Source organism: Thermobia domestica, chromosome 18 (assembly GCF_964235325.1).
Source record: "Thermobia domestica chromosome 18, izTheDome1.hap1.1, whole genome shotgun sequence".
Lineage (NCBI taxonomy): Eukaryota > Metazoa > Arthropoda > Insecta > Zygentoma > Lepismatidae > Thermobia > Thermobia domestica.
Window position 1 is genome coordinate 52,111,540 of NC_137471.1, and position 26,243 is coordinate 52,137,782.

At 36.3% G+C, this 26,243-nt stretch overlaps 1 protein-coding gene across 4 annotated transcripts in view; it reads right to left on the bottom strand.

Moving 5' to 3' along the window:
- LOC145675752 (sodium-dependent proline transporter-like) overlaps positions 1-26,243 on the bottom strand; it is a 124,638-nt gene that overhangs the window by 19,562 nt on the left and 78,833 nt on the right. For all 4 annotated transcript variants that reach the window (XM_081746405.1, XM_081746404.1, XM_081746402.1 and 1 more), the window contains one exon: positions 4,342-4,454. In XM_081746405.1, coding sequence (XP_081602531.1) covers positions 4,342-4,454 — 113 coding nt within the window. The remainder of the gene's footprint in view (positions 1-4,341; positions 4,455-26,243) is intronic.

Consider the following 26,243-nt stretch of genomic DNA (forward strand, 5'->3'; position numbering starts at 1 on the left):
CCTCATATTCGTCCAGTTCCACGTCCTACATTTGGCGATACTGAGCGTCTCATGCAGCTACACATTTTTAAAACATATTGGAAACAGCAGAATTGTCACTTCTTTGTGATACGTGGCAAGGCAACAGTATAACCGGTACTTTCTTTTCATCCCTCGTATTTAAACACTTAGGCACATTGATTGCAAAAGCGAAGAAATGAAAAATACTAAACTAACGGCATCTCCTATACCAGTGGTTCTCAACCTAATTCGTATCACAATCCCCATTTAATCACATTCTCTTGTCAGCGATCCCCTTATAATTTATGGTTTGTAATAAGCTTCTGTGGGTTTTTTAATATAGGCCTACCTATTGCGTACATCTCACGAGAGCTATCTATTTCTATAATAGTGGAACCCATTTCTTGTAACTTCTCTAAAAGCGAATGGATGAACCCCAAATTTGGTGAGTTCATTTATATTACAAATATAGAGTCCGATCCATCATACGGTTTCAAAATAGAGGCCGTTTAAAAATTTTAAAACTTCATAACTCCCTTAATTTTGCGTCATATGATAAAAAAAAATACAGTGATTTCTAATTTGGACAGTTGTTAAAAAAGTTGTTGTGTGTTTTAATTTTCGAGAGGCCACCACTTTGAGATACTATGAAATCTCACAATGCTCAGATACCTCATTAGCTTTCAATTTTAACATGCAGGTTTTGTTGCATTTTTTCTTTTTCTTTTTTCTTTTTCTTTTCTTTTCTTTTTCTTTTTTTGGTATTTCAATATGCAGTTCCCAATACTTTATAACGTACCTCTTTAATTTAAATATATTTTTAAACAACTCTGCACCTGTTGAAAATGTCTACTACAGGGCGCAAAATTTCAAAGTCAGATGCACTCGCCAATTCAAAAATGATGGTCGTCAGTAACTCTCACGTACAAGTTATGAGAAATCTCTCCTCCCCCATGGCATTTGGTTTGACAAAGAAAGAAATTATCTCTCTCTCGTTGACGCGCCAGGAGACAAACCATTTCGATTGAGGGTGGGAAAGGAGGGGTGAACTACAACATTGTGAAGATTTCACTTTCCATTTCCGTTGTGAAGACTTCACAGTGTTTCCTCTCACTCAGTGACAATTATTTTTGTGCGAAACAGAAACTGTGTAGCCCTATAGTTTAGGCAAAAACCATTCCTACTGATCACTTGGTCGCCAACTCTAAATTTCTGCTGGCCACCGGAAATTTTGCGTCCTGGTCTAGTAGACCTACTTTTTGTTGTGCTTAACAGTATGTATATAAAAAAAATATGCCTATTAGTTTAAAATTCAAAATAATATTTAAAAATCTTTTCCGGTATTGGATTCTAATTATATTTATCTCTTCCGCTTATCTTCGCGAAACCCATGAAACCCTCTCGCGACCCCCAGGTTGAGAAACCCTGCCCTATACCATTACTTGCTTTAGTTTCCCATTCAATTTATTTATTTATTTATTTATTTATGGAACAAATTCCCAGATACAGCATAACTTTGCCATTTTACACAGGGACATGCTAACAAAAGAAAGGAAAAACAAGACAACAATAGCAACAACATAGAAAAAAGAGTGTAAGAGTAAAACTATTCCGTCAAAACTCGTTTAATTGCTCTTTCAAACACTGGGTAGCTCGAAAAAATGTCCACATCAGTTGTTACTTGATTATAACAGTTTGGTATTCTATAAAAAAGAGACCTCTGTATAATAGCCAACCTAGGACGGGCAAGATAGAATTCCGGGTGATGCGGGAAGGGACACGTAAAGGGATAGTTCCTGAAGTAATATTTCCGATCTTAAGTTTCCATTAACTATTTTATGTAGATATTTCAGGTCAGAGATAATTCTGCGTACTTCAGGAGTCTGAATATTAAGATGTCGCAAGAGTTCCTTCTTAGATAATATTCGAAGTGCAGGAACACGAAAACGGACTATAGCGATAAAGAAATTGAGAACAGAATCGAGTCTGGAGAGATGTGTAGGTGTTGCCATGGCCCATATGGGAAAGCAGTATTCGATCTTGGGCGCTATTAAAGTCTTATAAAAAGTTGCTAATGAAGAAACAGTGCGTAGTTCGGTGAATCGATAAAGATGTCCCAACATGCGCATTGAATTTTTTAGTATTGAGAAGATGTGGTCAGAGAATGTGAGTTTTGAATCAAAGATGACACCAAGATCATTATGATCATTATGACTAGAAGAATGTGTGATAGGGGAATCGTTGATATGGTATGTGGAGGGAACAGGAGACTATTTCAAAGTAATAGTAATACTGTCACATTTCTTACTGTTGAGTTTCAAGTGCCACATTTCACACCAGCCTATAAGGTAATTTATGTCTTCCTGTAGAGCAATTGTGTCATGTAGACACGATATTTTTCTGTATAACTTACAATCGTCAGCGAAAAGCAGAAAGCCACTAGGTTGAGCTGATAAGTGCGTGTAGAGATCATCCATATACAGGACAAACAGCACAAGCCCAAGTACACTCCCCTGTGGCACCCCTGAGATCACGGATTGGGGGTTAGAAGTCGCCCTTGAAACAACAACTCTCTGTTCTTCAAGTAGCTTGTGATTAGAGAGAGAAATTTGCCATGTACATTAAATCTATTGGAGAGTTTATGAAGAAGATGAATCTGACTGACAGAATCAAAGGCCTTCGAAAGATCAAAGTAGATAACATCTAATTGAGTATTGTTATTCATACATTTGACTGCACAGGAAAGAAGAGTACTTAAGTTTGAGAGACTTGAGCTTTTCGGTAGAAAGCCGTGCTGAGAACTATGGATGTAAGGTGAGGTGAATTTAAGTAGCCTGTCTTTGATTATTTTTTTCGCAGATAATTGATATTACAGAAAGAAGAGATATTGGCCTATAGGAGGATATATGATCTTTAAGTCCTGATTTATATGTTGGGGTCACGTGAGCTAGTTTCCAACTGATGGGATAATACTCTTCTTTGAAGCATCTATTGAATAAGATAGATAGAGAAACCGTAATAACTGAAGCAGTTTTGTTGAGAAAGAGATGACTAATTTTATCAGGTCCAAGTGATCTATGTGGAGATAACAATAGCAAGAGAGCCAGAACTTCGCCCGGGGTGGTAGAGAGATTGGATAAGGTGTCAGAATAGATGGGGCGAAGAGGAGGAAGATGGGTTGTAGAGGGAAGGGAAGTAAATGTTTTGCAGAAGTAGTTATTGAAGAGATCGGGTCTTTGATCATCACTCGCTTCAGTATTTTTATCTTGAACTGTTGCCGGTATACCCGGAGATTTTGTTCTAGATTTAATTACAGACCAAAAGACTTTAGGGTTACTAACAGTAAAATCCAATTGAGTCCATGTATTCAAAATATTTGTCATAATTGGCCAATTTCTATGTTACATATGAAAATTGTCTGGTTATTGAAAATTATACATAAAATAAGTATGTAGTTTTTGGTTTTTGAGCTGAATAGTAAGAATCTGTCTCTTCAGTAAGCCCTAACTTAGACTCCTGATTAGGTTCCAGTTTTATCTGTCTATATGAGGTAAATGGTTCAAGGTATGAAAAACCTGCAATATACGAACAAAACAGATCTGGCTCTGATATAGATAAGATTACAAATGTGGAAGTACAGTTCACGAAGTGCTCTGAACCGATAAATTATGCAAATTCAAGTAACTGATGCATGGTCAGAGTAAAGACATGTTTCCTTTATTTGTCACCTAAAGTACTATATTTTCTATTAAATACATCTTGACTTATAATCGCAGAAATGATTTGATGTTACCGCAAATGAAACTCGAGACTATGTACACCAAAGTTGGAGCATACTATCCTTTAGATAAGAGCTTTTCGATGCAGGCCCGTATCCAGGGGAGTCTAGGGGGCCACCCTCCCTAATTTTTTGCGGCCTCCCCTAAAATTTCCACGTTAGGCTTGCAAATGAACTATAATATGGTGATGAACTATAATATGGTTGGATCGGCCCCCCTAACTTCAGCCGCCCCCCCCCCGTACATTTTTGATGTGGCTACCGGCCTGTTTCCATGCATGGGTCCCGTGAACCAGAGGTGTCCAGGGCATCTTGAAAAATTAAGTACCTAAATTGAAAACCTCCTTAAACAAAAATACATGGCAACACTTCTAAATATCACTATGTAATTTAGTGGCCCAGAAGAGTCACTCAAATTATTAAACGTGGTCCACATAGTCTGATAGGTTGATGACATCTGCCTTAGACTATGCAGGAATCTTTATTTTATTATACTAGTTTGCATTTAACAATCCCCATCAAAATCGTACTACATATCTTATCGTACTATATATCTTTCTTACCTGACTGACAAAACCAATGCACGTTAACGCTGTGAAAAACAGGAAACACCATATTCTCGAAAAAGGGAAGTGACTTAACGCTTCAGGAAAGATTACAAAAAGTAGGTTTATATCTGCAAAGTCAAAATAATTTAATTTGTTGCAATGAAAATATTACTTGGAAAAAATGTTGAATTTGTTTTCTTGTACGCGTTTCATTGCAGAACGTAAAATAAAGCTTTGAATTCTTAAGCATATTTGCAAAAATCACAGAACAATTTGGAATTAATTTAAGCAAGTTTAATTTCACCTTCGTTATCATTACTATTACTACTACTACTACTACTACTACTACTACTACTACTACTACTACTACTACTACTACTACTACTACTAATAATAATAATAATAATAATAATAATAATAATAATAATAATAATAATAATAATAATAATAATATAGTAATAGTAGTAGCAGAGATAGTAGTATGATACAAATTCAAATTCCTTGCTAAGTTAGGCAAAGCAGAACTCTCATCTACCATATATTTATTTGTTTATTTATTCACTTGAAAGTACGAGACGCACAGACACAAAAGCCCATTACACACCTACTTAACTTCTGTAATTAATGACAATATGAACTTTACAAAGTAGATACTAGAAAAAATGAAAATAAAATAAAAATAAAAAACGGAAAGAAGAAAAATTTAAAAAATACACAAAAGACGAAAACGAAACTACAATACAGCATTATCAAAAAGCTGCACACTGAATTAAAATATAAAAATAACCAGGGTGCGAATTACCGGGGGGGATGAGGGGGATTTTCCCCCTCAATCACATTTTGTTCCCCCCCAAAGAAGTCTGCTGAAGTATCCCCACCGGGGATGCTCGCTTTCCCCCTCAAACTATGCTTAGTGTAACTCCAAATTTCACTGATTTTTGTTATTTCTTGTAAATTTAATCTTCTAGCTGTATTTCGAAATGATCGATGTAAACTGTTCAGTTTTGGTCATTTCTACTTACCACCTAATTACCCACTATTTTCAACGTTATTTAGTAGAACTATATTATTATGACTACGGTTGTTACTTGCAACTGTACCTTCGTAGCCTTCAGTTCGTCATCGTTTGTGAATTTGAATGTACTAATTGCGTATAACAAAGCCACATATAGATTTATAAATGTTCTTAGCGGTTGGCCAAGATGAAGTAAACAAATAGCTTCTTCTACCATACTTGGCGAAGTTCGGATATGTCTTATTCATCCTCTATATTTGTATCGATTATCATCTTATTTTAATTTTTGTTATAACATGTTATTTCATTTTCCAGTGTACTCTTTGTTAGCACATGGTCTTCATTCCCTAGTAGGTTGTGTGTATGCAACTCAAAAGTTGCATTTAATCTGTGATAATTAGCATAGTAATCACTGCTTTTACAGTTTACGGAAATGAACTTTTGAAACTGTACTCAAAATCTGAGATATAGGTATTCTCTCGTAAGTATATGTTAACGTACACGCTGGGGGATACGCTCCTAGTGAGCAGACATGTTAATGAAGGTGATTTTTAGGTGAATAAGCGAATAATTCAAGATTTCTTTCAGCATTTGTTAATACGACTGGTTCTCCGTGTCATTGTCCGTGTCTGTATAAGCATTTCAACTGGAGCGGGTTTTCTTAAAGTTAACCCTTCATTTTTCCATCTTTTCGCTGTACAGTTTGCTGTCCACGCAATTAATGTTGTCTGAAGAACTTCAGTGTAATGTTTTACTTTATTTGAATAACGTAGCCCATAGTGAATCAACTCATCTTCAACTTAACAGTAAAGTAATTTTTAAGTGTTGACTCTCCGTGCCCATCACGGAATCGATATTTGGAGAAAAAAAGTTGTGATGAGCACAGCTTTAGCGGGAAGTAGAAGCACAAGCTCGAAATTTGAATTGAGATATTTTAAATATTTGGCCTTCGATTTGACCTTGATGTGAGAAATCGGGACCAGCAACAATCCATTTCTTATTTGATAGGCTAATATCTAGATTTTCTTTAAAAAAAAAAAAAAATGTCCGGTTTAACTTATAATTTTAGTGGTTTCACAAGACTGAAGTAGGTTTCTTTTCGCAACCTGTATGTATTAATGCAAAGTGGAAGCTTTCAATATGAGTGGAAAAATTAACATATGCTTGTGACCATGGCTATCGCTCGAGCCAAATTATTAACTAAATAAACCTTAGAGAGCTAAGGGGACAAGAGTGAGTACAACATTAAAACACGTTCAGAAAGGTTTAGTGGGGTGTGTGTATGTCAGACAATATATATGTGCATAGTTATTGTCGGTAGATTTATTAAATTAATAAATCTCTCATTTATTACAGGTCACACACACACATATTATATATATATATATATATATATATATATATATATATATATATATATATATATATGGGGGTAAGGCATTTATTGTCTTATTTTGAAATTTGAACCTTCAGACTATGTCCTTTAGCCTAATTTTATCCCCCCCCCAATATAGATTATCTAATTCGCACACTGAAAATAACCATACGTAATAGTTAGGATTTTTTAATATAAATTTTTAATAAATTTTGCTCTTTCATCCGAAAAAGATCAGTTGTATTATTCGCTTTGTAATGTAGTTTGAGCACTTTCAAAGTGGGGTGAATGCGTACGACATACATAACCTTCTCAACCTAGGTATGTGCGTACGAATAGAATATATTTTAGTTGCTAGAACTATACTTTGGTACATAGAAAATATTTATTTTAACACTTCTGAACTAATATTAATTTTACTTGTTAATATGATTCTTAAAACAAGAATTTTAGGAAGATGATCCAAAAATGGATCAAAAGATGCGATCTTGGTCAATAATTAGTTTTGGATCAGGGGCCAAAAAATTTTTGAACGGCCCCTAAATTGAGTTTTCGTATTTCCTATCGCATAAGCACATCATACTGAGTTAACTGATAGTTTGAGATTGGCTATACCATATGTAGTTCTCCAGATATTAAGTGTACAAGAAAATTTTTGATTGAAACATATTGGATCTTTTGAATTAACAAGAAGAGAATGTAAATCTCTTCTTTTGCTTAGACAACTCAGTTTGATAACTGTAAAAATGAGACTGATAGATAAGACATTGAACCCGCTTCTAATTTAAACTCATTTTCAGTACCGAAATTGCATAAGTCCGGTCAGGATATATTGGAATTTTAGTTGGAAAGAAAAATGTATTGGTATCATATAAAAATATACAGAGCATAACATACAGATAGATATAACGACATGATAGACTATAATCATTCTAAAATAGATAGAATAAAATTCACTAAAAAGAGTATATTTGTAGTGACGAACCATCCAATTTCATATGGTTAATTCCAAACATTTACAATATGCATTGCTCGCCATTAAAGTCGAACACCAAGAAGGAGATATCGTAGAAGTCCAAAGTTGCAGAATATGTTGAGCATGCAAAGACAAACAGTTAATTAGTTCCGTGAAACACCAGAGACACCAGATATAGGCCTACTATCTAGTGATAGCAGCGAAGGCCGGAAAGAGAGTCACAGTGAAGTGGTAGACGAAGATTAGTGTGACGTGAGTGTGTGCATACGGTCCCTACAATCAATTTTCCTGAAATCTATCCTCCTACTGAAACTTTCAAAAATTTCGAATATATATATATAAAGGGAGACATTTACGATAAAAGTAATACAGGGTTTTATTTATTTATTTTGCACGGTTGGTTTGAAGTTTAATGTATTTTATGCCTCGGCGCAGTATAAGACGTACAATGCACATATTACATACATCCTATGTTGAGTAAGTTTTTCATCATTATTCCTTAGCTCGGTATATCCTTTTTCCTGATGAGTAGACTAACTATATACAGGTTGGACTATTTTCCATGAAACGCTCTTGTAATTTTTAAATTAATAGACAAAATAGCTGAAATTTCCATGTGCTGTAAATAACAATAGGATCATACCCTGAAATACCACTAGATTAATAGTGTTGATAGCCCACCATGAAGTTGATTTTTTTTTCAAATGGCACTATGTCAGATTATGGTGTTTATTGCTCAGTGCTATAAACTAAAGACTCTATAGTTTCACAAACGACCTACCCGCTGGTCTAGCAGCTATAGCGCGCGCCTTTAGTGCATAGAGTACTCGTGAAAGAGCACCGAACGTATTATCGCGGTTCGAATTCCATGTTAAGCTATAGGATTACGCCCCTATGGCCTTGGTAGAGTTTCCTAAAAACATCAAACGAACTTACAGTCACTGAGGGAAAAGCCAGCTTACAATTGTGGAAAGCAAAAATTCTTCTTCTCTCTGGCTGGAAAAGGATACATGAAGCTTTAACACCTGGACATATCAAGGGATGGCTAATGTGGGAGTTCTTGAATATGTTAAGATCTTGAGAGGGCGGATTAGGTTTAATTTAGCAAGATAGAGCTACTCTCAAGAGGATGATACCAAGAGCAATTGTAGAGAAACCAGAATGTTAAGCATATACTTTAGTGTCGACTGCGTCCAATATCCTCCACGGAAGATTATCTACACCAGGTCTCGGAGAATGCACTCATTGTGGTCAAATTTTGGTCAAATGTTATACCAGGTGTGTTAGTTGAAATTTGCCGGTTTTACCGTTAGATGTCTCTAGCAATATGTATACATTTCTATGATGCGGCATGTACGTCATTTGTTTCTGTAAACATTAACCTTCAAAAATACACAAGTCACATTTGGCCAACACAATAGCGTCAGAGTTGTTTACCTCAGTGAATATGGCGAGTTTCGTTCCAAGTAAATCGCATTTGCGGCATGCATTGCTGTTCTTATTTCATCAAAAGAAAAAAGCAGCTGAAGCTCATCGGTTGCTGGTAGAAACCTACGGTGAACATGCTCCAGTGATTAGAACATGCGAGACATGGTTTTGTCAATTTAAAAGTGGAGATTTCGATTTGACAGACAAGGAACATCCCAGTACAGCGAAAAAGTTCAAAGACGAGGAATTGCAGGCGTTATTAGATGAAGACCCAAGCTAATCGCAAGCAACATTAGCACAAACACTAAATGTGACTCGAGGAGTAATTTTCCAACGTTTGAAAGCCATGGGAAAGATCCAGAAGTGTGGAAAATGGGTGCCACACCAACTGACGGATAGACAAATGGAAAAGCGAAAACCCGTGTGTGAATCCTGCTTCAACGGTTCGAAAGGAAATCATTTTTGCATCGAATTGTCACGGGGGAGGAAAAATGGATTTATTTTGAGAACCCGAAGCGGAAAAAATCATGGCTTACACCTGGTGAAGCCGGCCCATCGACGGCAAGGCCAAATCGCTTTCGCCGTAAGACAATGCTCTGTGTTTGGTGGGACCAGTGTTGTGCGGTGTACTACGAGTTATTAAGACTTGGTGAAACAGTGAGTACGGATCGCTACAGACAACAAATTATTAATTTGAATCCTGCGTTGATCGAAAAACGGCCGGAATGGGCCCGAAGACATGGCAAGGTTATCATGCAACATGACAACGCGCCGTCTTATACCGCTAAACTGGTGCAGGACACATTAAAAACACTTAATTGGGAAATATTACCGCACCCGCTGTACTCTCCAGACCTCGCCCCGTCGGACTATCACCTTTTCGCCTCGATGGGCACACACTTGCAGAGCAGCGCTTCGCTAATTTTGAAGACGTCGAAAAATGGCTCGTAGAATGGTTTGGCTCGAAAGGGAAAAAGTTTTTTTTGGGATGGTATTCATGATTTGCCTAAAAGATGGGCAAAGTGTGTAGAACCCAATGGTAATTATTTTGAATAAAGAAATTGTGAGATTCCCTGATTATTAAGTGTTTTCTTTCTCCAAAAAAAAAAAAAAAAAAAAAAACGGCAAATTTCAACTAACACACCTGGTATAATGTTTTTAACTGAGTGAACATATGTAGATATATGTTTCTCATACGCTAATAATAGAAGGGTAAGTCATAAATCTTGCAATATTTCCACAATTCAAACAGGAGGTGAGTGTACGCTATGATTGACTATAAGTACACACGGAAAAGAAAGTATTTGACAGTTAACAAATTTTCATTTGCCAATAACTCGGGAACAAATGAATTAATTTGAATCTTTTTGTTGTTATTCATAGGATAGTTATAATTTGATAACTTGCCAAAATGGTACTGTAATAGGTTAATTTATTGCTGCGTTATTAAGTAAAGAATTTTGTCAGCTGAAGAATGATTTCTTTCGTTACTGTACAAGTCAAGTTGACTGATGAACTATTAAACACGGAGGTGGTCACTCCGTCAACATTTTCACTCAGGTTTTAGTAGCAGTGACGTCCTTCATGAACTCAAGAAAACCATCTGGAGCTATCACCTTGTGCCACGTGACTTGACCCTAGCTCAGGTCTAGAGGAGAATGTATGTGTGCCAACAACTCATGCAAGATCCATGTGATGTGCATTTTCTGAAACAGAGTGTTATATACGAGAAAAGTGCGTGTTTTTTTTTTCCGAAATTCAAATGTGAAATAATGGTTAAGTAAAGTTCAACTTCCAGAAACGTTGTCAAACAGGGCCATTCCGAGCATAAAATCAGGCTCTATTTGTAGTGGAGTTCCGAGAGGATAATTCAATTCAAGATTGTTCCTAGCAGGCATATCATTAATGTCAACCTTTGTTCCAAATAGTTGAGGCGAATTTATGCTGTACTATGTCAAACATATCCTGCATCGTTGAAACGAAAGAGCGTCCTGTTGCAACATGATAACGCAAAACCACACTCGGGTCGAAAAATGCAACAAAATGTTTAGGAACTTGATAACATTGAACTGATGTCACACACAACATATAGTCCTGACCTTGCCACTTCATATTACTGCTTGTTTCGGCCCATGGCGCATCACCTGAAATCACAACACTTCACCAATCAGCAGAAGGTGAAAATAGTAGCGGCTAACTTCTTTGCCTCTAAAGATATCGACAAGGTCGAATCGAGAAACCAGCAGGAAGGTGGCTCCAGACAGTTCAATACGAGGAGATATATATGTGAATGTTAATACCTGCTTTCATTATACTGTAATAAATGCAGGTATGTTATGTACCATAATATTGCAAGATTTATGGCTCTTCGTTGTAATAGCTTCGATGCTTGAAAGGTATGCTAAACTTGAACAATTAACGAAACGGTATCACAAATATCCAACTTTGGAGGCCTCTACAACAGTTATAACGCATTTTAGATGGACAATGCTCATGCAATATACCTTAGTGTCAAATACTAACATGATAATGGTATAACGTATTTAAAATAAATAGGAACGAAATTGCATGGGGGTGGAAATTTGATTTTTTTTTTTTAAAAAAAAGGCTTTATTTCAAGAAAGGCTTGGATAAGTATCACATCCGACCATCTAGATAATTTTTCAGAGATGTTAAGATTATAATGCCGTTACAGTAGTTTGCATCTCAAACCGTTCCGGAGATACGGAAAAATGAGTAGAGATGCTACACTGCTTAAAATAATGTATTTGTGGAGTTTTTAACCCTTAACGGTTCACTATATTTTCTGTCTGTTTCCGGCACTGCTTGCAAAACAATATATCCACAGACTACCTTCCGCGTAAAATTTACCAGAGTTGTCACCAGGAAGCAATAGCGGAAAACATGTACACAAATAACCACAAGGAACAATAACTAAAAATAATAGTCTTCAAACGCAATAGGCAAGATCAAAACATATGTAACCAAATGGTTACGAAAACTCGTTAAGGGTTAAAGTTATTGATACTTTCCATTGCTTTTATAATTTCTCGGTTATACAATTTTAAGCGGTAGTGCAACCTTTAGCATTGTTTCTCGTATCTCGGAAGCGGTTTGAAATATCAAATTGTGTTAAATGACATTATGATTTATACAGTATATGCTGAAAACTACTACTTACCAAAAAAAAATTTTTTTCGGAATAAGGACTTCTGGAAAAGTGAAAGTTTCAATCCTTTGTTTCTATGTATTCAAAATACAAAATATCATAATCGTAGAATGCGACACTAATGTATTTTGGATACGCATTCCCTTACACACACACACACACACACACATATATATATATAATATATATATATATATATATATATATATATATATCAGTGCCGTATTTACTGTTGTAGAGGCCTTCAAGATACCTCAACGTCCTTAGTTTGTAACTCTGAAGAATTAATTTGATATTGTAACTTTTTGTTTAATATATAAATTTGAAGCATATGTAATCTGACAGTACCGTTTGAAATAATACAACTTTACGTTTGGTTGACAACACTGTTGATTTGGTGGTTTTTCAGAGTATGTCAAATAATTAACCCTATTGATATTTACACAAATAAAATTTATGTGTATTTATGAATTAATTTAAAAGTTACAAGGGTGTTTTAATATAAATCATTTGATACCTCCCAACATGGAGTTATCATGTTGAAAATTTTCGAACGCCCTGTATAATAATGTAAAATAATATATAATATATGATATGTAAGGATGTAATGTTGTCATTTCATTTTCTCGTAATATTAAAAGGTAGGATTGAGTTAGGACGTGCATTAAAATAGGTTTAGGATTTTTATTTCGTATTTAATGTCTATGTTTTGTTTATTTCTATCTTAATTTCCTATATTTCTTTAATAATATTCTGCTTATTTCTTTTATTTTTATCTGTAGAACGCTTTTCCTATCTCCGATCATTCTGAAATGATCCCCAAAATTTTCTTAAAAATTTTATTTTAAAATTATTCTTCATAAAATTCTTTAGATTTTCAGCCATTTTGATAGAAAATCGTCAAGATTCACTCGGTTTTGGTGCATCATCTTCAATCTTGTCTTGTGTGACGTCAGCAGCACAGATTTACAGAATTATTTATAATTGGTCGCTTTCCTTTGAACTCTATGATAATTAGCTCATCTTCAATCTTCAGACTGTTACGTCACATTGTTGTCGTACTGTAATGGCGTCAGCCTAAGAAAGCAATCCTCAGTTACTGCCCGTCCGATATTATCGGCATGAAGTGATAGAGAAAGCCGCTCCAGAGCTGATTTTTACTACTAAAAGATTTAAAAAGGTTCGATTGCAAAATTTGCGATAATTTCTGTGCTATTGATTGAACGGAACGGAGCGAGTAGCGAGGGGAATTAGTGAAGCGAAGCAGCCCAATGTTGTAAGTTGTCTGTATGCATTATGGACGAGGTCTGATTTCTGTATGATTGGATCCTGAATTTTTTGGAAGAACCGTGATAGTTAAGGGTCTTTTAACTGGTTCAAAATAGACTGTATGTTGTGGAAGATGTGAGTGATAGTTGTTTATTCTGGAACTATGAAATCCATCACAAAATAAATAAGAAAGGTAAACAGGAACGGGTGCTTGTAAGGACAACATTGGATTCTGCTTGTACACAAACTCATCCGAACTGTAAGTAAGTTTTCTTTATTTCTAAAAGTGGTTTCAAGCGAAGTAACTTGGTAGCCTGGATTCATGGATATTTTTCTTTTAACCTCAAAATTCACCAAGTTATCACGTTGGAATATGGTGTTTAGTGAAACATAATAATATAACTATGTCTTCGTAAATTCCTTTCCCGTAGGATCTACACAATTACTGAGACAATATGTGACGGCTTAGGCTTATCTATAAAGGGGGGGAAATAACAGGCAGAGCAAATACTGACGGAATATGCATGCAAGTGTAAAATTTTCATTTAGAGTGACCATCGAAATTCCTGTTATTCAAAGAAAGCAAAAATCTTGTGAAAGGCTATATGCAGTATTCTTTATTATTGTTGTTATTTATTTTTTTATTTGGCTATGCATCATTTGGCTGTACATTAGAACAACGCTAACCAACTAGGATAGGAATGACGTTCTCCAGTATAGAACATATATTCAATATCTTTTATTCTTTTAAACGTTTTTTTTTAACCTTAACGTATCCGTTAAGTATGAGAAAGAAACCGAAGCTGTACTTTGATAAAAGAAGCACGATGGGTCGTTTTGTCATAAATTTCCGATAGGGGCAATTGGTTTTCTACACCGTGCGAACATTCATATAACTTTTTTTTTTTTTTTTTGTAACAGAATCTCATTAAAGGAAATGTGGCCTGGACTGCCAACCAAAGCGTTTTTACGTTATAAAATAATTTTGTTGGTGTGAGTGTGTAGTGTGAATGTGTCTTAGGTTAGTGTAGGTTAAGGATTTAGTGATTTCATGTGTATTTTGTTGTAAAATATGTAGGCAAGAAATGAATAAATATAAGAAAAAGGGTGCCTAGTAATTGTAGCTGCTGTGAACAGCTAAAACGTAAGATTTTTTTTTTTTTTTTTTTAATGAAAGATGAATGCCAATGAGAGGCACTTTCCTTAAGATAGTCGAGAATGAATAACTATTTAATAAAAGTAATAAATATTGGGAATATGTGAAATAAAATTTGAAAGTCATGAGAGTAGGTGTGCATGTGATATTGTAAATGGTTGGTCACGAATTGTGACACGCACGGTAAAAATGATTCTGTAAAGTGTAATGCGATGTATTGTTGTGCCCCTAAACTCAATGTAAACCGTCTGTATAAAGCTTCGGTAAAACAAGTAAAGCTTCAGGTGGACAATTATGTTTTATTAAATCTAACAGAGATACAGTAGAGTAGATTTTTTTATAGTAAAACATGATTTAGTCGAGATCAATAGTGCGTCTTCCTGTCAATCCGATAATGAATCATCGAGGGGAAAATGATATGAGTGAAACGTTACGGGGAACCCATCAGTGAATGTCACGAATCCTGAGATTTATTTTTTTTATTTACTTTCCAAAATTTCGAGTTTATTTATATTTTTTTCCGTTGCGCAAACTTCATTTAGATAATACACTTGTAGGGCAGGTCTTCTGAGTTCGATTCTTTCTCCCATGACTATGGAGCGAGTGAGTGCATCCCCGTTTGCGAGCTACTTTTCTGTGATGGCCACATAGACTTGTAGCTGGTTAAACTGGTGATATACTCAAACGCACCTTGGTCCCGAGAAAGCGAACATCTGAGAACAACAGTAGACACGAATACATACACATAAACAAATAAGAAAATTTAATTTTGCCTAACAAATTTGGCTACGCCAGCCAGGATGATATTCGGTGATGGAACTTGTAATGTTTCGATTATATCATTCTCAAGGAAGGATGGTCACGAAAAAAGAAAGAAAAAAAAAGCGAGTTGAAGAAAGTGGTAAATCTTTATAGATGAGCAGGAATAGTTGCATATTGTCTGAGTAATTGGTAGATCCGGGGAATTTTATGAAAGTTTGTAAAAAGGAAGAGAAAATATGTCGTGTAAAAAGTTAAGTGAGACCAATCAATCTGTGGACAAGTATAGTTGTTGTGACGAGCTAATAGAAGGAGTAAGCGTCTTTTGTGACGATTGTCAATTGTGGATTCATTCCCAATGCCAGGGATTGTCGGAAACGGAAGTCACCGAACTGCAACAAAGTGTGGAACCGTGGTATTGCAAATATTGTACTGTAAAACGTGCGGCACAGGTAGACTTGCCGGCGTCCAATGGAGAAAATGACACAGAGAAGGGTTCACTGGTAGTTCTTCCGCAGGTGACCGAGGTAGAGAATGATACTGTAGTGCAGGAATCGGTAGAGTTACAGTCCACGTCTAACTTAGCTGAACTTTTACAGCAATTTACTCAAACATTAAGTCTAAAATTTGATCAGAAATTTGGAAATGTTAGTACTCAGTTAGAACAAGTCAATGCTAATATGAACACTCAGTTAGAACAAGTCAATGCTAATATGAACACTCAGTTAGAACAAGTTAATGCTAATGTAAACACTAGATTTGAAAATGTAAACTTTGCGTTAGGGCAGATAAATGACAGATTTTCTAAAGTAACTGATAGCATTCAAGATCTCAATAACCGGTTTGAACAGTTTAAGGTAGAGACAAATACCACTATCACAGAGAAGTTCGAGCGTGTAAGTAAAGACGTGGAGGAGGTACGTCAAGACGTCCAGGACCTTCAGTCCACTTTCACAAATTATCGCGAAACATTGGATGAGCGCGTAACGGATGTGGGAAAGGAGTTGCGTCTGTCGGAATGCACCGTGAATCGTAGATGTGACTCTCTAGCTAAGGAAATATCACGTCTCGAATCACAACAAAAAGACGACTATCGGCAACTTGAGATCAAAGTACAGACCCTTACGAACCGCGTCATGAATAGAGTACCTAAGGGAAATAGGAAACGTTTGTATACTGGATCCGTTGATTCAGATGGCTCAGATTCTGATGCTGTAGTGGAGGTTCCAGTATCTTCGGTTGGGGAAACTGCAACCATCACTACAGTGACGGTGTCAGGGTGCCTGTCAACGGCCAGAGATGCAATTTGTGGAAATGTCACCCAACTCCCCAGTCACATGCCAAATGAGGAGGTGAGACGGATGAATGAAAGAATTGATGGAAATAGAAATGAAGGGGTAATTAGGCGCGTTCCTTTGACAAGTGTGACCTGTCTGCCTCATCAGTGTTGCCAACTCACGCATGTTCCACTAATGTCAGCTCAGGTTATTCCGAGTGGGGTGCGTACGAGCGTTGGAGTTCTGGAGGAGGGGCACAATCATGCGGGGACTACCATCTCCGAGAAATCTTCATTAGGTCAAAATTTAAATAACCTTGTAACTTTTGGACAAAATTCACCGACGGAAAGGGGCCCCGTATTAGAGTGTGGCACTCCTCAGAACACCAATGGACGTGCGGACACAGCAAACGGCAACAAACATATCAGCATCCGATTGTCAGAAATTCGGAACTTACCCATGTTTACAGGAGAATTCGGACAAGCTAGTCTATTCCTTGAAAACTTGGAACAAACTTTTCAATTATTAGAGGCTTCTGACCGAGAAAAATTATTACTATTGCCACGTTGTTTGACAGAGGGGGCTAGAGCTTGGTATAAAACGGTCGAAGAACAAATACGAACCTTCGATGATTTTGTTCGATTATTCAGAGACAGTTTTCTTTCTTTACGGATGGAGCGCCTACAGAAGAAATTTGTACAAAACATGCGATATGACCGGACGAAATACCCTCGTTTGAGAGACTTCGCTTGGAAGGTGATAGCGGAATATTATGCGGTCGTGCATCATCCGGATGAAGGAGAGCTAATCGAAATCCTGCTTGACTGTTTGCCTCCGAATGAGTCTAAGATATTAAGAGCTGTGGAACCCAAGTCCACACAACAGTTAATTTTAAAATTAACCGAATTAGAGGGTTACCCAGAACACACTGGAGCCGTGACTGAGAGAAAATGGAGGAAACCTTTCGTACGACAAGTAGTGGTCCAAAAGAGGTTTGGAAAAGGAGGGAAACAAACCAAGGAGTCGTCCTCACAAACCGAAGAGACTAAGGAAAAAACTCTGATGAGTAATTCACGAGATTCCTCCAGTACGGAAGATCGGAAATCACGATATCCTTACAGGAATCGATGGAGGAATGGAAATTCCTATAACCGAAACATGAGAGGTCGTGGCCCGGGAAGACCGCGGTATGACCCATACCGAGAGGGACCAGGAGTAGCCTATGGCTATGGAAATAATGGAGAATACGGGAATTATCCAAGTGGATCCCAGGTTTTCCCAAATGGAAATGGAACTTCTGGTGGGATGCGTGCCAGTCCGCCATATGCATCGGGTGTACCACCACCTGGAGGGGGTAGTGTACCCCATACAACACCTTCCCCAGGGGTGAACATGGCGACTGTGGCGGGATCGTACCCATCTCACCCGACGTTCGCACCAACGTCAGTCGGAAGTCAAATGAATGAAAACTGGACGGGAAATGCGTATCGCAGTTCTCAGTAGGGGAGATTGCGAACTGCGAGATGGATTTCCTGATTCAAGAAGAAGAAGACAAAGATGAGATAAAAGAAGGTATTCTCAAAATTCATGTTCACATATCTCGGACCATATTTGGTAACTAAACTTTTTAGGAATTCAGCTCAACTTCAAACAATATCAGGAGAGAATATTGGAGTGCAAAGCTACGACAACCTAAAACTTTTTCGATGTTCAGATCTCAAGCGACGACAACTTCTTGGCGAGGCAGAGAATCCATAAAAGCTCAAAGGCGAAAATAAAACATTTTAGGATTTTTAATTGGGTTAAGAGATTTAGATTAGTATAAATGTCGTTTATTTTCTTTTAGTGTAGATAAATGTTGTTAGTGTATTCATGATGTAAGAAAAAAATATATTTTTTTTCCAAGGACCGCGGAAGATGATACCTCCCAACATGGAGTTATCATGTTGAAAATTTTCGAACGCCCTGTATAATAATGTAAAATAATATATAATATATGATATGTAAGGATGTAATGTTGTCATTTCATTTTCTCGTAATATTAAAAGGTAGGATTGAGTTAGGACGTGCATTAAAATAGGTTTAGGATTTTTATTTCGTATTTAATGTCTATGTTTTGTTTATTTCTATCTTAATTTCCTATATTTCTTTAATAATATTCTGCTTATTTCTTTTATTTTTATCTGTAGAACGCTTTTCCTATCTCCGATCATTCTGAAATGATCCCCAAAATTTTCTTAAAAATTTTATTTTAAAATTATTCTTCATAAAATTCTTTAGATTTTCAGCCATTTTGATAGAAAATCGTCAAGATTCACTCGGTTTTGGTGCATCATCTTCAATCTTGTCTTGTGTGACGTCAGCAGCACAGATTTACAGAATTATTTATAATTGGTCGCTTTCCTTTGAACTCTATGATAATTAGCTCATCTTCAATCTTCAGACTGTTACGTCACATTGTTGTCGTACTGTAATGGCGTCAGCCTAAGAAAGCAATCCTCAGTTACTGCCCGTCCGATATTATCGGCATGAAGTGATAGAGAAAGCCGCTCCAGAGCTGATTTTTACTACTAAAAGATTTAAAAAGGTTCGATTGCAAAATTTGCGATAATTTCTGTGCTATTGATTGAACGGAACGGAGCGAGTAGCGAGGGGAATTAGTGAAGCGAAGCAGCCCAATGTTGTAAGTTGTCTGTATGCATTATGGACGAGGTCTGATTTCTGTATGATTGGATCCTGAATTTTTTGGAAGAACCGTGATAGTTAAGGGTCTTTTAACTGGTTCAAAATAGACTGTATGTTGTGGAAGATGTGAGTGATAGTTGTTTATTCTGGAACTATGAAATCCATCACAAAATAAATAAGAAAGGTAAACAGGAACGGGTGCTTGTAAGGACAACATTGGATTCTGCTTGTACACAAACTCATCCGAACTGTAAGTAAGTTTTCTTTATTTCTAAAAGTGGTTTCAAGCGAAGTAACTTGGTAGCCTGGATTCATGGATATTTTTCTTTTAACCTCAAAATTCACCAAGTTATCACGTTGGAATATGGTGTTTAGTGAAACATAATAATATAACTATGTCTTCGTAAATTCCTTTCCCGTAGGATCTACACAATTACTGAGACAATATGTGACGGCTTAGGCTTATCTATAAAGGGGGGGAAATAACAGGCAGAGCAAATACTGACGGAATATACATGCAAGTGTAAAATTTTCATTTAGAGTGACCATCGAAATTCCTGTTATTCAAAGAAAGCAAAAATCTTGTGAAAGGCTATATGCAGTATTCTTTATTATTGTTGTTATTTATTTTTTTATTTGGCTATGCATCATTTGGCTGTACATTAGAACAACGCTAACCAACTAGGATAGGAATGACGTTCTCCAGTATAGAACATATATTCAATATCTTTTATTCTTTTAAACGTTTTTTTTTAACCTTAACGTATCCGTGAAGTATGAGAAAGAAACCGAAGCTGTACTTTGATAAAAGAAGCACGATGGGTCGTTTTGTCATAAATTTCCGATAGGGGCAATTGGTTTTCTACACCGTGCGAACATTCATATAACTTTTTTTTTTTTTTGTAACAGAATCTCATTAAAGGAAATGTGGCCTGGACTGCCAACCAAAGCGTTTTTACGTTATAAAATAATTTTGTTGGTGTGAGTGTGTAGTGTGAATGTGTCTTAGGTTAGTGTAGGTTAAGGATTTAGTGATTTCATGTGTATTTTGTTGTAAAATATGTAGGCAAGAAATGAATAAATATAAGAAAAAGGGTGCCTAGTAATTGTAGCTGCTGTGAACAGCTAAAACGTAAGATTTTTTTTTTTTTTTTTTTTAATGAAAGATGAATGCCAATGAGAGGCACTTTCCTTAAGATAGTCGAGAATGAATAACTATTTAATAAAAGTAATAAATATTGGGAATATGTGAAATAAAATTTGAAAGTCATGAGAGTAGGTGTGCATGTGATATTGTAAATGGTTGGTCACGAATTGTGACACGCACGGTAAAAATGATTCTGTAAAGTGTAATGCGATGTATTGTTGTGCCCCTAAACTCAATGTAAACCGTCTGTATAAAGCTTCGGTAAAACAAGTAAAGCTTCAGGTGGACAATTATGTTTTATTAAATCTAACAGAGATACAGTAGAGTAGATTTTTTTATAGTAAAACATGATTTAGTCGAGATCAATAGTGCGTCTTCCTGTCAATCCGATAATGAATCATCGAGGGGAAAATGATATGAGTGAAACGTTACGGGGAACCCATCAGTGAATGTCACGAATCCTGAGATTTATTTTTTTTATTTACTTTCCAAAATTTCGAGTTTATTTATATTTTTTTCCGTTGCGCAAACTTCATTTAGATAATACACTTGTAGGGCAGGTCTTCTGAGTTCGATTCTTTCTCCCATGACTATGGAGCGAGTGAGTGCATCCCCGTTTGCGAGCTACTTTTCTGTGATGGCCACATAGACTTGTAGCTGGTTAAACTGGTGATATACTCAAACGCACCTTGGTCCCGAGAAAGCGAACATTTGAGAACAACAGTAGACACGAATAACACGATAAACAAATAAGAAAATTTAATTTTGCCTAACACATTTAACCAAACTTAGTAAATTTCCCTATATAGCAAACAAACCACAGCCTCTTTTTTTAAAGCCTAAGCTGCTACAACGCCATCTGCTAGCGACCGACTTAACTACGCCCAGCCTAGCGGCGAGAACGGATCAGCGCGCTGCAACGGCCCCTAAATTACCCTATAGGAAAAAAAAATGTTCTTCATTGATTTTTAGCAAATCCTGATTATAAACACACACACACACTGCACTTACTTTCAGTAACAGCTTTGTTTATTCCAAACCGGAAAATTGATGTCCAATACCTTGGGAACTAATTGGCCAAATTTCACATACACCAGTGTGCAGGTATTTGGTTCTTGAATTATTGTTTTAAAACTTGTGGTTTGGACTGAAGTAAGTACAAACCTCAATTTCGATGCCAAATATCTCGAAGACCAAAAATTCACAGAACATATTTCATAAACGTACTGATCTCAGAAAGGCACCACGGCAAATTTCGTCAAGATCGAATGAGTTCCATCAATCGCGTTTCAGTGAAATGTCTTGCTTTCACTGAATTCAAACTCAAATTCAATAGCCAATACTCGGAAACTAAAGATCCATACACCATAATACGTATTTCATACTATGCCCGAGTGTGTACAAAGATCATCAACCTTTACCACCACATTAAGGTTGGTCAAGATCGAATGGGTTTTATTGATCGTGATTTAATGAAATTTCTTCATTTTAGTAAGGCCAAACCCAAAGTTGGTAGTCAATAACTCGAGAACCAATGATCTTAATATCATATTATTTCACGTACGTAGGAAGCTACACGAGAGCTACTCACACCACATTTGGTCAAGATCGCATTAGTATTATCGATAGCATACCACATATGATGACGTTTCACTAAGTTGAACTCCAAATTTGATGTCCAACAACTCAGGAACTAAAGGGCGGCATACATTTTTTTTTTATATATGTATACTGAACTCGTGAAGTTCTATCGCCGCCCCAATTTTAGTCAAGATTGAATAAGTTTTATCGATCGCGTACGATACATACTGTCTTACTGATGTTGATTTTGTTTTTGTTTTTGGAGAAATCAAATGAAGGACGAAAAGGTGCAAAAGTGAATCATAAATAAAATTTCACCCTGAGTTTAATATTTATGATAATAATGTCTTAATGCGATTCTTACAAGTAGTAGACGATACGTAGTAGTTGAGAAGTGGTCAAGTAAACAGTAATAAATAATACCTGAGACAAAGATGGAGTGGGTCATGGGTCAAGTGAGTCAAGATTTGTGAGTGGGTCAGTGAGTCATGGGTCAATAGGACGTGAACTACCACGTTCCACAATCCACAGTGATCCACTCTGATTCAACAACCCACTCTGCTCAGTGCTGGGTAGACAGCATCTTCTAAAACACTGGTGAATTTATCTACGTTTACTTTCAAGGCCTCCATTGTCTTTCTTTTTCATTTGTTTCTATTTACTTACCTGAGATGAGTAGATCTCTTAAAAAGAAAGCACTTCAGGCACTTTTGGATATTGATATTTGTATTGAAATGAAATGAAATCTTTGAGTTTTACGTCCCATGGTTATGCCGGTTAGGCTAAAGGAGACGGTGATGATGAGTAATGAATGAAATGGTGGAATGAAGAAAGTGGGAGGAAACGGGAGAACCCCGAGAAAACCCACGCACACGGTGTTTGGATATTTGTATTGTAATAATAGTAACAGAACTCACTACTTGGAAACATAGTCAAATTTTACGTTTTTCCTCTTTACGCTGGTCTACTTCATCTTGATTTGAGGCTTTAAAATTTCATAGGGAAATAACTATATGTGATAATTAAATTGAAATTCATCGTAATATGTCCCGTGACTAATACTTTATCATTTTATATCGTAAAGATCAGATCCACTGATATTACAACACAGCGGTGCTTGAGCGATTGACAGTAATAATTCAAACTCCGATTAATGATAATTTCACAGTCTTGTTTTATTACAAGTGTAAACTCTATAGTCAGTGGAGAGAAGGGCGTGGATCATGAGTCAGAAAGGAAAGAAAGAAGAGGAAAGGAAAGAAAGACCGTGGATAGTCGAGAGTTTACTGTATAGGCTCGCCTTATATAGGTAGGCTAGATAGTTTTGATTCTAAGGTTTCTAATCTGTGTAAATACAACCTACGTTCCAAGGTCATATCCACGAAGTAATATTGTATATCCTTTCTTCTTCCCATTTCCTCATTCCACCGAAATTTAAAATTTAATGTTTTATTTTCAAGTGTCTCCAAAGTCCTGTTTTTGTTTATGCAGTTTGATTGCAACATTTTGCAGTTCATGTGAAATTGAATTCTTTCGTTGGATTCTGTTCAATTATTTCAACCACAATTGAAATCTCCTTGTCGCTTTGCTTTCTCTGGTTGATTTAATATCGATTTGGAATTTCAAAGATGTCCAATACGAGAGCTACTGTATGAATTTGATGTGTACCATAGCAATTTTAGCCTACAGTATAATTCGACAATTGTCATTTGTATTATAATCGCTTGTATTACGGCTTATCTAGCTTCAATGTTCTGGCAAAACCCATTCTTTATATTACATTAACTTTTCTTATATAATACCACAATAGCTCATATCATTACTTCCAAAACTCTTCTGGTTACAACTCGGGCTCTACTTTTTTGTCCTCCCCCACCGAACTTTTCCGGCGACAGTTGTTCCCACTTAGTAATGATTTCAGACGATTTTTCCCGGAGGGGTTCAATATGCAGAAGGTTAGAATAGTACTGCGAAAATATTGATAACTCTTATTGAGTACGATTGCAGATTTGCTCCAAGGGGGAATTTCGTAGCTTCGGGGGTAAATTTCTCCCGGGCCACTCCCTCAAACCACCACCGTTCAGCGACGTAAATACGATAGTTGTCGCCCAGGGCAAGAACTCGTTTTATCGTCCTTCTGACCAACCAAAGCAAAACGCTCCTTCAAATATTTGCTCAATTTTGCGCCCTCCCAATCCGGCGCCCGGGGCACAAGCCGCGTTTACCCCTTACTTACGTCACTACCACTGTTCCGTCACTACCACTGATCTAGCCAACCACGCAGATCGACCAGCTCGAATCAACCCCAGAAAATGGAAACGCTTTCAATTCAGCTGACAGTCGATTCGTCACACTCGGCTAGTAAGCGGTTCAGTCAAAAGCTCTATTTACACAATTGACTGAACCGGAAGTGACGCCAGTTCAACTGACTCGATCACAAATCGACTGAGAACGTCTCTTAATATGTGTTTTTGTTTTATTTCAACAACCATTTCCTTAGTTAAATTGTGTATACGGTTCATCTTATACGTCATATGGAGAAGATTATGCACAGTTTTGGTTCTGATATTTCTAACAAAATAAAGCATGTTAAGTGCTGAAATCAGTCCACTAAAAGTGTGAAAATACAGCTGATATATTTATATAATACAGCTGTAAGGAAGTAATTTTATATTTTAATTTATACTTAGAAATCGTTACTCATTTATACTTAGAAACCGTTACTCAATTATCGCCATGCGTTGCAGAGTCAAGATTGCAGAAAAAAATAATATATGGTCATGCAAAGTTCATCGGAGCAATTACTTTTTACATATAAAGATCTAGTACTTGGTTCTCTTCGCCACCAGTCAGTCTGCGGTCACTCATGCACAGAAATCATGCATAATTTTCTTTTTTTCCATTTAGTATAACAGTTAAATCTCAGCATCGTAACGTTAGCTTAAATTTTATTGAAACATACGATTGGTACGGTACCTACTGGGTAATACAAATATTTTATCCTCTCCGGACGCTTAAATACACAGAATGTATTAGTAGCAGTAAAAATCGAGATAACAGATAGTTCAAGGTGCTTATAAGGCAGGAACCCAAATAACCGGAACAGAATGATTTTATGACTATAGAAGTCTTCTGTATGCAACTAATAAGTAAAAAATGAAAGTTGAAGAGAAATTATGAAAGTAAAATTCCTTACGTGTCTTCGGTACATTAACTAATAAATTATATATATATATAAATCATTGCGCATGGAGCTTCGGCCATACTGGATTGACTTGTTTGAAATGACATCCATTGTTTAAAGTTATTTATTAATAAATATCCAGAAACAATTACTAAGTTATTTTTATATTGGGAAGATTAAAAATAAAACATGAGAAGGAAATTGGCCGCGACATTGTATTTAAAGTTATTATTTCAGTATTTGAATAGAAAGTTTCCGAGCGAGGATCAGTCACGAATTATGTTCGGATCAAGATTCGATCCCGGACAACCGGGAAGTAAGAACGTTCACTGTGAAGTTAGACTGTTTTCTTTCACGATCACAAACATATATTCAACTCCTTGACAATGATACGTTTTTTAAATCAATTTTATATAGCCATGTATTTTTTTCTATTTGAGATTTTTATTGATACAAATTGTAATAGATTGGCTATAAATGTGTTCTGTAAAAGCCATGGTACAGAATACTTCTAATTTCTCAAATATTTTTCCTTTTTCAAAATTGAACATTTTAGTTGTGCATTTATTATAAATAATAAGTGTTAAAATGTTTACTACAGGTCCCGAGATCAATCCAAGTCACGTAGGCTTGAGATGCGTAGCAAACCGATCTCTACCGCCATTCCAATGGCTTTTTTTTATAGTAATGTATTTGTAATTATAAAGTGTACGTCTCCTATATCCTATGTAAGCTAATTATGGGAGGTAAAACTGATGATTTTATTACTATAAAGCATACATGATTATAAATTAATCCGCAATATTACTCAGAGCACCAATACGTAGGTACTTGTTGACCTGAACCAGAGGTTTCTGGGAAACATGGAAATTTTAAAACTTTTCTCTCCCTTGGGA